This window comes from Astyanax mexicanus, chromosome 11 (assembly GCF_023375975.1).
Source record: "Astyanax mexicanus isolate ESR-SI-001 chromosome 11, AstMex3_surface, whole genome shotgun sequence".
NCBI lineage: Eukaryota > Metazoa > Chordata > Actinopteri > Characiformes > Acestrorhamphidae > Astyanax > Astyanax mexicanus.
In genome coordinates, this window is record NC_064418.1 from 32981148 (window position 1) to 32994144 (window position 12997).

The 12997-nt window shown below is 35.4% G+C and overlaps 1 protein-coding gene across 2 annotated transcripts in view; it reads left to right on the forward strand.

The window, feature by feature from the left end:
• Positions 1–549: 549 nt before the first annotated feature.
• The window catches only part of scn1laa (sodium channel, voltage-gated, type I-like, alpha), a 39428-nt gene continuing 26980 nt past the window's right edge, over positions 550–12997 (forward strand). The window contains exons 1-5 of one of the 2 annotated variants that reach the window (XM_049484901.1): positions 550–803; positions 7090–7409; positions 9101–9219; positions 9980–10069; positions 10171–10299. In XM_049484901.1, the coding sequence (XP_049340858.1) occupies positions 7143–7409; positions 9101–9219; positions 9980–10069; positions 10171–10299 (605 nt within the window). In that variant the 5' untranslated portion in view covers positions 550–803; positions 7090–7142. Of the gene's footprint in view, positions 804–7089; positions 7410–9100; positions 9220–9979; positions 10070–10170; positions 10300–12997 lie in introns of those variants that run through there. The other variant, XM_049484900.1, reaches the window with a different exon arrangement.

The following is a 12997-nucleotide window of genomic DNA, read 5'->3' on the forward strand; positions in this document are numbered from 1 at the left end:
ATATATATATATATATATATATATATATATATATATATATATATATATACTCAAACTGCACATAGACTGTATTCATACTCTTATGTACATAGATTGTATTAATATGTACTCAAACTGTACTCTTATGTACATAGACTGTATTCATATCCACGCAAACTGTCCTTTTATTTACACAGTCTGCATTCATATCTACTCACGCTCTGCTCTTATGTACATAGACTGTATTCATATATATATATATATATATATATATATATATATATATATATATATATATATATATATATACACTCAAACTGTACTCTTATGTACGTGTATTAATATGTACTTAAACTGTACTCTTACGTATATAGACTGTAGTAATATGCACTTTTTTACTTATGAGGTAAAATTTAATTGTTCAGCCCTTGTTCAGTTGTACATACATGTGTTAAAATGTGCTCTGGTTTGCTCTGTGGGTACTTTGAGCGCACGTGCGGGGCGCTCGCGCCGGTTTCGACGTCATCGCCGCCGCTCTCTCAGAGAACGACCGGAATCTCGTGGCTTTTCTCTCAGGCGCCTCTCGGTGTGTCGAGCAGGGGGCAGTGGGAGCGCTCCTCTCTCTCTCTCTCTCTCTCTCTCTCTCTCTCTCTCTCTCTTTCTCTCTCTGTTTATGAGTGTGAGAAAACCCAGGAATTTACTCCGCACGAGCCCTGCCCGTGTTTTCCCACTCTTTCCTCTGTTTGCTGTGGAGTCTGGGGATAAAGCGCGAGTTTAAGGCGGTTTGAGCAGCAGACTACCTGACCTGCAGGAGGATGAGGATGGTGAGTAAGAATGGGTGGAACCAGAGGGACTGAATGTTCATTTAAAAGAGTTAGTTTGTAAAGTTAGTGTTTAGGGTTGTATTTTTTGTCAGAGAAAAGCAGAATTACAGTAAAATTCTGATATTTATATAGTTAAGGCAGAGTTAATGAGAGTGGCGTATGCTTGAAGCAAAATATATGTTACTCTAAATAATAATTATGTGTTTAAACATTAATAAATTGTGAATAAATAATATGTTAATAAGACAAATAAAAACAAATGAATACAAATTAACACAGTTTCTTCTATATAGCTACCACATTTATTTGATTAGAAAATTATGTTTATTAGCCAGCCTGTTGTTCTTATTCTGAATTTCACTTGTTTATAAAATACTTATTAATAAAATATATGTTTTTATTTTATAATATGATGTGTATTATTGATTTTACATTTAACAATATCATATATTATGTATTATATGATTTATTTAATTATTTATCTTTCTTTATTTTATACTGATTTATATCTGAGTCAAGTAATGTCTTGTTAATAATTAACATTTTCTGTTGGCTTGCTTTTATGATTCAGATACACTGTATTTGTTTATGCAGTCACACAACAGCATAAATGTGTAGTCTGGTGTGTGTTGTCTCTTTGCTTCTCTGTTTGCTCTGTTTTCTCTTTATGTGTATTGGACATTTGTGGCTGGACCAGTGGAGCTGGTGTTGCATTTAACTGGCATTCTCTCAGAATGTAAATCCTAGCCATGTGACTTGTTGCTCTTGTGTTTGAAAAAAAAAAAACATATAGGCTAAATAAGTAGAGAACATAGCTGACAGTCAGTGTTCTCTATGATCATTTTTATGAAATTAATTCAGAAATAGACCTGCCAGCAGCCTCTAAACCAGTTCATGCCCTACAGGTTATTTCCTTTTCCAGTGATTGATTGTCTTATTATCCATGAACACAGAGGCTGGGTGATGTAAGCAGAGTATGGGGCGGTTCCGCCATGCTGGGTATAGGCCTGCAAGGAGCTAATTTGTCTAATTAAACAGTCCAGTAGTTTCTGTTGTGTGAATTATATGCCTAAATTCTTTAACGTGACCAATATACCAAAGGGTTCATCCATATCTGCGCATGTTTTTGACTGAGCTAGGGTATTTGATTTAGTATAAAGCTGTACCTTACTCACTAACTGCTGGATTTTGGTCTTTAGTCTAGGGGTATAAAAATATTTATATACAAACTATTGCGATATTATGTTTTACAATACTGCAATAATTTGCAATATATTGAATCGTAACCCCTGTATTGTGATACATATCTCCATGTTCTTGTCCTGTTTTAGTTTGGTATAAAACTAGTCTGGTCGACATGTTGTGTGTCATGTCTGAGATTGTACCCAACCTGAGCTCAATCTGCTCACCTTTTTTTTGTGCACTGCTGAATGGGGAACATATCTCAATTCTATTTTTTGTGAAGGAATATGACTTTATTCCTTCACAAATTAATAAGTAAAGGTGTGAGGGGAACAGTACACCTAGAATAAACCAGAGGTGTTTGTTCTATGGATTAATATCTAATACAGTATGGATCTTCCATTTATCCTTAAGTTTTTCTGCGCTGTTGTATTCTACTGTAAAATCACTGTCTGTTAGAAGACATATAAATATATAAGCGGTTGGATCCATTATCGAATGCAGTGAGTGATTCGGGGATTTGCTGCCAAGTGCTCTATTAGTGGTTTTCAGTTTCACTCCAGGAAATGTCTGTACTTATGAGGCTTCTTGGTTCTAGAGACAATGAAAAAATACTGAGTGTGTGTGGGGGGGGGGTTGGGCACATGCATGTTTGTGGAATATTCTATGTTTCATTTATGGCAGGGAACCTTTTTGTGGCCAGAGCTTCAGGACCACGGACAGCGCCACTTAGGCATGCTGATTATTGTTGCTTCAGTTTATTGTTTGTGGGAGAGACAGAATGGGAGAGAGAAAGGTCTAGGTTATTGTAAACATATGAATTTGTAATGAAAATAGTGTAGAGGAAAATGATTTGCCCTTTTTTATTTCTTCTTATCATTTATTCCTTCTTAAATGTTTCTTAGTCTCCACTGTCTAGTAGTCTAGATTGCTTTAATTGATAAGCCCACAACCAACAGTTTTTGGCAGGTTTTGAGTGGGAGAATACTTTGAACTATTCTAACCTTCAACGTAAAACAAAGTCTTACATACTATCAGAGGTGCCTACATTATTCTAAACCCAAAACTAAAGTATCTAAAATGAAAACACTCAAATAAAATGAACTTTTACAAAGGACAGAAAAATAAAAAATATTGCACAAAAGTAACAACTAGTAGTACTCAGCAGAAAAGTAAAGTAGAAGTACTGGGTAGTTTTCAAAAGTGCAGCACAACCTTTGTACATGCAGCATCTATCAGAATAAGAACTTACTTGATCCCTTGTGTAATTAAATGTCATAAGCATCAATGTATTCAAATTAAATGCATATGTACATCAACAGATAATCTCCTGTACGTCAATAAAGTGAAATTATTTAAGGCAGTTTTTTGTGATATATACGAAAAATGAATTAAAATACAAATCAGTGATATAATATGATATTAATAATATACACTGGCCTTTGAGCTAAATAAATTATATTGGGCAGATATAATCCACTTTTGGAAGCTATGTCATTGAAATAAGGATAGTGTGATTTTTCCTTTTGCATCTAACAGCAGAAAAGGTTGTGCAAATGTTCATAGGCCAAAAATATTTTATACTGTGCAGTGTTATGGTTCCTCAGAAAAAAAAGTACAGATTTTTACTTAAAAGAGTAAAAAGATTGTTGCTGGGGCTGAAGTACAGTGACACAGAATACTGAATGTACCTTTTGGCTGGTTAAATGGTTTAAATCTGTACTTCCTGCTGCTAGGAAAACTTTGTACTTCAGAGGGAACACATTTAACCCTGTAAAGATCAATATTATACCTTTGAGGGTACAATTAATAAAAGTGTATGTTTGAGTACAAGAAAGTACTTATATCATATAATATGTTTTTCATGTGTAGCAGAACCAAAAAACACTGTTACATATAAATAATAAATATGAAAAAACATTGACATTTTAGTAAAAGTGTTGTTTAGCATTGTTTTTTGTGTTTGTAACAGTATTGGCAGATGGGGTGGGCAACATGGCCCTAAAATAATATTACAATATTTCTGGGTAGTTTTGCAAAAACAATTTGAAAATCAGGAAATTCTAGAAAATTTTGTAGTATAGACCTTTTTTTTCGATTTTTTTTAGAGATGAAAACTGTAGGATATGGGCCCTAATATGCATTACATATATGTGCAAACACTGCAGCTAATCCTTACAGTACACCAGCTGTGGTTTTCATTCAGAAATTTCATTCAGCACCACAAATGTCAGCCAACGCCCATTTGTTAATTCAGGGCTGTGGGGAAAAAAACGTTGTTGCAATATTCCAGTAAGTTACACTGATGACCTCATTTTTAAAACCTGTTTTTACTTTCCAGCTGCATTTTTTCATTGTGGCCTAATCCCACTGGAATAAGTAAGAAGCCTAGAACCATGGGGCTGCGTGGTGTGCTTGCAACATTATTTTGTCCTTAGTAGTACTTGACTACATTTTATTAAATTATTCTTAAGATAATAACATGACTGTGTCTAGAGCAGATATTTTACTGACTACCCTTACCAGAGCAGATAAATTACTGTAGATCTGTGCCCTGTTTGAAGGAGGTTTTGGATCTATAATGGAAAAACCATAGCAGTGAAACATCAGATATATTCAAACTTCATTACTTTCATTACATTTCTAGCAACTCTGAGCTTTTGTGACAAAAATGTATATGGTTATTGACCAATAATTAGTTTCTACATTAGTCTCTACAGCAATGTTTAGTGATGTAGCATTATTATTTATTTTTACTTGAGACACTTGAGATTTGAGACAGTTAAACGAGGTTGTTTTTCGATTTAATTTAATGTAATTTATTTTTTACTCAGGGAAATTCTGAATTCTCTTTGTTTCTCTTTGACACTATTCAGCCAGGCTAATGTTATCTTGGGATTTTGCCATTGATTTCTGAGTGCTCGTGTCATGCCCTGGGCACATGTGCCTAACTGATGACACACTAGTTCAGGATTACCAGGAATGCTAAATTTACCTTGGTATTTCTGCTCATTTCTCTCTGGAACTGTGTGGAAATGCTCCAAAAATTCCAACAAGTATACTGTAAATGACACTTACACTATATAGCCAAGAGTACTCGCTAACCCATATACAGTAAATAATTGAACTAAGGTTCCAATCACTTCCATGGCCACAGGTGTATAAAAAAAAAGAATCGGTCGCTCCCAGGAGTTCCGTGAATTCCAGCGTGTGATGTGATAGGATTGTGATAGAACATTCAACTAAATGTCTATTAAATTCAACTTAACCCTATGTTGAATGTAAATTATTCAAAGCAGAACCTAACCTAACCTTAACCTAAACTTTAAGTCTAAGGCTAAACCCAATCTTAAAATGTTTAGATTAGAGTTTGGTTTAGAGTTGGATGTAGGGTTACATGCAGTTAAAGGTTAGTTGAATGTTAGTTGAACATCAATGAGGCCATTAAATGGACAATGATAAACCATGATAAACTGTTACTGAAATTTACTCACTACTAAATATTCCACAGTCAACTGTCAATGCTATTATAACAAAGCGGAAGCGACTGGGAATTATTGCAACTCAGTCATGAAGAGATAGACCATAGTTCATAGTGTGCAGTAGTTGTACTCCAGACCTCCAAACTTTATGTGGCCTTCAGATTTGCTCAAGAACAATGAGTAATGTGTTGAAGAATAGATCAGCTCCAAAATCAAGCCCTACATCATCAAGAGCAAAGCAGGCAAGCGGATACTTTTTTCAATATAGTGTAGTTTTGGGGTAGTATTGTTTGGTCCATGCTGTATTGTAGTGCATATATTATCATTATAATTGCGTCTTCAGTTCAGTCAGATTTGATGGTTTCTGAGCCTGCCTTAAAACACACCACAGATTATCAATAATATTCAGGTCTGGGGATGTTCAGTGTTTAGGGTCGTTGTCTTGTTGAAGTATCCAGCCCCAGCGCAACTTCAACTTTCTCACAGATTCTTGATCATGGTTCTCAAGAATCTGCTGATATTGACTGGAATCCATGTGACCCTCAACTCTAACAAGGTTTCCAGTACCTGCACTGACCACACAGGCCCACAGCATGAAGAACCACCACCAAATTTTACTGTGGGGAGCTTTAAATGTTTATCTTGGAATGCTGTGTTCTTTTTCTGCCATGCATACTGCCCTAAAAAAAAAAAAAACCTTATTCCAAAATTAAGCTGGCTTGTCCAAATGTGCTTTAGCATACCTTAAGCGTGTGACACCATCAATCAGTCAATCAACCTTTATTTTAACTCGGAAGTACATGGAGGGCAACCCTCATTTTCAATGTAGCCGAGCATTTACATATACAGGTGCTGACATGACAAAGAAAATAATAACATTTTAAAATTCCTTTTAAAATAACAGTAAATAAAAGATTTATATAAATAAATTGATAAAATAAAAATAGAATAATAATAAAAAATAATAAGAATAAAACTTGGTTTTATTAAGAAATTAAGATAAGAAGACCATAAGATTATACTAAAAAAGTTAAAATTAAGCTAAAACTAACTTTTCATTATACAATAAAAATACAAATAAAAAAAAGAATAATAATAATAATAATTATTATTATATCTGAGATTTTCCTTGGTCTGGCACTTCAGGCCTTAACTAGAACTGTGCCTTTTTGTCGTTTTTTTTGTAGCTTTTTGTATTCCTCCCCTGAACCAAGATGTTGAACAATCTTTGTTTTTAGGTCATTTATCGAGATGCACAGAGGAGAAAAACTGTCGGCCATTGTTATCCTATTTCATACCACTATATATAAGATATTTTCTTATATTTTTAATGAAAATGTGTTAGTTCTATGAAGCTAAATAAATATACATGCTACAAAAATTAATCATGTATCAGATAAATTTAAATTTTAATAGCTTTTAGTACCTGCACCCCCAAAAATAATCAAGTACAAAAAATACACATGCTTGTGCTTCCACTCGTTTGGGAAAAATGGTATCAATGCATCCCTCGTCTTTTTGTTATGTGGAAACGTAAGTTCCTAATGTCTTCACTTATTATGGTGTCATCTCTTTTTTTAGCTTTTTGGATTTTTTTGTGTGTTTGTGTTTTTCATCTGTAGCGGCTTCTTGTGCAGAGGGCTAGAGATTCACTCTGAAGGTACAGGATGCAAAGATGGCACAGATGCTTGCACCACCAGGACCAGATAGCTTCTTTCCATTTACCCGTGAGTCGCTCCAGGCCATTGAGGAGCGTATCGCAAAGGAGAATGACAAGAAAAACAAAAATGATGAGGAGAAAAATACAGATGAAGAGTCTACCCGAAAACCACAAAGAGACTTGGAAGCAGGAAAGAAACTTCCACTCATTTATGGGGACATTCCCCAAGGATTGGTGTCCACACCACTGGAGGATATGGACCCATTTTATTGCAATCAGAAAGTAAGTTTTGATTTGTTTGTAATTTGAGTGTTATTATACGGTGGCCGAGAAAGCCCAGCGCAATGCAAATTGAAAAGCGCTGCAAAAGCACAAAACACATTCATCAAAATTACAACACAGGCGCAGCAAATAGAAAAACGAGCTGCAAAAAGAAAAACGAGCTGCAAATACAACCACAACACAACGGAAGTGAGTCACAACACAACAGAATTTTCCCAGGGGACCTTAAAAGATGCTGTACCAGCTGTATACAAAGGACAATAAGTGGCAAACAAGCTTCTGAAAAGTAAGTTATGTTTATTACCTGTGATTACCACGGTTGTGTGCATATTATTAAAAGTTCTGCTTCACAAAACGCCTTGTTTGCCACTTATTGTCCTTTGTACACATAGTGAAGTCCGAGAATTTACTGAAGACGCAGCTTAGCTGTTACAGTATCTTTTAAGGTCCCCCGGGAAAATTCCGTTGTGTTGTGACTCACTTCCGTTGTGTTGTGGTTGTATTTGCAGCGCGTTTTTGTATTTGCAGCGCGTTTTTCTTTTTGCAGCGCGTTTTTCTATTTGCTGCGCCTGTGTTGTAATTTTGATGGATGTGTTTTGTGCTTTTGCAGCGCTTTTCAGTTTGCACTGCGTTGGGCTTTCTCGGCCACCGTATTATTAGAGTGTAGTTGGCCACTGTTGTTACATTGTCAATCTATGAATGATTATTCAAAAAAATCATAATAATGACATTATTCAGGGACGTGGGTGATGATGATGATGATGAAGCCAAATTCCAGCTTATAATGTCAATAATCTTTCAGTAAAGTGTGTTATTGATCTAGCAAAGTATGGCATTATTTAGAAGTAGGAAGTATATTTCCTTACCTTTACTATATAATTTAAATGTATTTATTTATGTAAATATTTAATATGAATTGAGGTAAGTATTATAGTTACATTTAATTAGGGCTGTTATAATTATGCAAGTAAAATGAATTATTCTTTAAAAATATTTGATAAAATGTACATTTGCAATAAATAAAAGTCAACATAAATGAATAACAGGGAATCAGCATGTCATTTTAATATGCATTCTGTGCATCCTTTATTAATATTACAATTACTTTATATTACTGAAAAAAGGAAACCCAAATAATTAAGATCTCACAAATCAATTCAGGTGGCACTCTAAGCTTATCTTTTCTTTTTACTAATTGGTATTGATAGCTGCTGAATTTTAAATACTGCAAAAAATACAAAATATATAATGACATATACAATCAATGTATATAATTTACTGTCACATTAAGTGTCATAATATAAATAAGCAAAATCATTTATGTCTTCTGAGGATCTGGGATTGAAAGCTGGCTTTACCCTGGTTAAGCACCGGTAAACAATTGTTATCTCTGCTTATTCTACTGTATTATCTCAGTGTACAATATCTTAATGAGCTATGATCGAGTATTGATTAATATAAATTTTCTACGTGTTTTTGTTATTGCCAGTGATAACTGTGATTGAGTTCTAAATGATAATTTCATTGTGGTATATGGCTTGTTAAGCAGGTTTTCAGGCTTTGACAGAAAGTTGTGTAGTGTGTACAAACTCAATAGTGAATGCACAAAAAGCACAGAGGCTGAAAGGTTAAAAATCATCTGCGGGTGTGTATTTGCTCTCTCTTTTGTTTTCTCTCTGTCTTTGTTTTAGACCTTTATAGTATTGAACAGAGGGAAGACAATCTTCAGATTCAACGCCACTCCTGCCTTATTTATCTTAAGCTCCTTCAACCCGCTGAGAAGAATTTCAATAAAAATTTTGGTACATTCATATCCTTTCCATATTTTTTTATTAAAAAACTCAATGTTCTAAATATAAAGAGTCAATAACAGTCAGTCCCCTTAATCTTTTTTGTCCAATTTATTTTAAAGGTTAACAAAATTCGAAATCAACATCATCATCGTTAATTTTTATATTATATATAGTTATATATACTTTTTAGTGGCTCCTAGTATATGTTTCATTAATGATCAATTTGACAGTTCAGCTGCCACTGTTATTTTTTACAGTTATAATTCTGTCAATCTCACAGCAGAGCTGAAATTAAAACATACAGACTAAGCAGCTGTGTGTCATGTGAGTGCAGTGTGTGGATAAAACCAGTACAGTTTTTAAACACTGAGCCATAAGGGGACACTTTGAGCACTGCTAGTGCAATCAATTTGATGTGTAAGTGCAGAACAGAGTTATATTCGTGTGAGGACTGGGAGTCTCGTATGGACATGGACTGACTGTAAAATGAAGAAATCCTCAAGTGAAATGGCATAAGAGAAAAAAAGCACTCCTCTCAACTGTTACGTCACAAACAGATAGTGTCAAAATAAGTTAAAAGCAAAATGCAAACAATACTGTATTACAAAATATTTTCATACTAAAATTTAAAATAAGCATCTTATTTTTGTTCTCTTTGTTTGGAGATACATTACACAAAAAACGGACAAAATGACCTAAATCCTGAAAAATATGCAAAAATTGTTTTAAACTGTGTTTCAATCATCATATGAAGTTCTCCTTGACAGAAGCTGTCACATGGTTCAACATGGTGATAATGTTCACTATTCTTACTAACTGTGCATTTATGACCATGAGTGAATCCCCAGGCTGGGCCAAGATTGCAGAGTAAGTCTTTGTCTATATTCACAGCTGAATGTACATTTTTAATTAATATAGCTGAAATGTTATAATCTTTTTATCTTTTGACATGTTGTGTTTTTTAACAGGTACACATTTACGGGGATCTACACATTAGAATCCGTAATAAAAATCCTAGCCAGGGGCTTCTGCATAGGAAAATTCACCTTCCTTAGAGACCCATGGAACTGGCTGGACTTCAGTGTTATCGTTTTGGCGTAAGTACAAAGCACATACTAAATATTGTCAGTATCATGCAAAAAGCTTGCGTCTCAAAAAACAGCAACTTTACCGGGAAAGAAAAAACCCTCTCAAATTTTTGTGGAAGTCTGCAGGGGTGATAGCGTTCCGGCGCCGCGCCGGAAATCCGGCGTAGCGTGGCTCTATAAAAAAAAAAAATATATATATATAAATAAAATAAATAAATAAATAAATAAATAGAGCCGGTTCAGGTATTAAGTCCCGCCACTCAGTAGAAACAGCCAATCAGCTTGCTGTTTTTGCGGCGCGCGGAGGAGCGGGGGAAGCCCCTCCCTTGCTGTGAGATTTAGCAGCGGGATCGGACGCAGCAGCTTCAGCTGATTTAAAAACAGATCTGGATATACGGAGATTTTTCTCAAAAATAGATAACGGTAGGCTAAACACGTAAACTGTGATGATATGTTTCTGATAGCTGGTTAAAAATACACTTCTTGTATCAGCACACAGATTAAACCCACTGTGATTAATAAACTGCAGCTGTGTTAGTGAGTTAGCTTGATAGGGAGTCAAGGTTTTAGAAAATAAATAAACTATATATGTAATGTTCAACTTGCCCTGTACCTAATCAGCTAATCACTATTTCACATATTTCACTGTCGTTATTAGTTTAGGATTACAGGAGAAAATGAATATAGCTAATTAGCTAGAAGCCAGATGTAGTGGATAGTCAGAATTTAGTACAGTACTTTATGTTTGTAGTTTAAAGCAGTTTCTTAACCCTGATCACTGAACTAAAATTGTGTTTTCCACAATTCCACAATCATTTCACCTAGATTTTCACCTGATCTTGATTTTCACCTAGAGTGACAGCTGTCACAGTGAAAATGAAGCGGAGTTATGAAAGTGGTTGTGCTAAACGAAAGAAACGGGCAGAGAGCAAAAGAATCGCAGATGCACTGCCAAAATTCACCTCCTTTTTTACACCTCCTGAACCGATCAGTGTTTTTGGGGCCGATTCCGATCGCCGGTCGTCTTTCACCACGATGGGCCGATCGCCGATACCGATCTTGGGCGGGGCCAAATGCCACATTAATGCCACACAGGTGCCTGGCAAACCTGGCTGGTACAGATTCCCCTAATTACATCCACACCAAAGCAAACACTGGTAATTTACGCTGCTAATAAATAAACATGAATGTTAGTGACCAAAATAAACGCTTTTTAGGAGAGATATAAGTTCTGTGTAAATATTTATAAGACAATACCTGACAAAATCAGTTTTAATGACGTTAAATAAACATCACTGTGACAGCGCTAGTCGCAGTTTCACCGCAGTAAAGGACGAGGAGGTGAATCACTTATCTAACCAGCCTTTACTGATTTCTGCTCCAATAACCCTTTCAATAACCTCCAATAGCCTTTAATAGTCTTCAGTAGCCTTCAACAGTCTAACCTTGCAGCCGTGGTGTGTCCACTAAACTCCGCAGTTATAAACATCATGAGGTTAACAGCGCGCTAACTAACCTGTTTATAATGTAATCCGAGCAGTGCCTCCGTGACAACTGCTGCTGTTAGCTGCTTTGGCTGAAAGGTGAACTGTAGAGAGCTGTATTATCCGTTTTTAAAACCTTTTCCTACACAGATGAACTTAAAAAAAACGTGTAAAAAAAACGCTCCAGACTGGCTGAGCTGAGCTCTGTAGCCCGTGGCTGGGCTGTAGCTGTGACTGAGTAAAGACAGCGGGGGCTTGTGCTGCTGCAGCTCCCACTAGTGGTTGGATGAGGAACTGCAGCTTCCTGTAAGTGAGCAGTTTCACCGGTTTCACCAGTTTCATCCACACACAGCTCTGATAAACTGCTTAACCCTAAACTCCTGAATCAGATCGGCTAAAATCATAAGAATATCTGCAGAACAGTGTTAATATGCAGTAGAATATACAGAACAGTGTTAATATGCAGAAGAATATACAGAACAGTGTTAATATGCAGTAGAATATACAGAACAGTGTTAATATGCAGAAGAATATACAGAACAGTGTTAATATGCAGTAGAATATGCAGAACAGTGTTAATATGCAGTAGAATATGCAGGATCAGGGTTGAGAAACACTGCTGTAATGTGACTTCTGTTCATTTGTAGTTCACAGTAAGACCACATGTCCTGACGTTTATAAAAATCTCTATGAAACATAAAGTTACATTATTTTACACAAGGACACCATCTTAAGAAGAGCTCTCAGTAGAAAAATAAAAAATAAAAGTGCACTTTTTTTTACAAGAGTGGAGAAAATGTAAATATGAAAATGAAAACGTTATCTAAAATGTGTCACTTGACAATAAGGTTATACACAGACTATTAAATGTTTGAATAATGTGTCAAAATTTATGCCTATGTTACGTCACATATGCAGTCTGTTGTCCCTCCCCAACAACCCCCCCCCCCCCCTCACCCTGTTGGAACAGGAAAAAAAAGTTCAGGCTCAGGATTTTTTTTCACTATCACCCCTGAGTCTGTGTAAAAGGGTATTTTTGAAGCATTAACTTTATGTAAAAATACACAATATAAAAACCTGCCAGACTTAAATCATGCCAAAGAACCTGATCATCATGCCAATAAAAACTAATAACAAAGACAAATCTAGTTGTCCTTGTCATTGTATGTGCATTTCATGACAATAGAACAATAGAAAGGCTTTAAAATGACTTACAGTATACT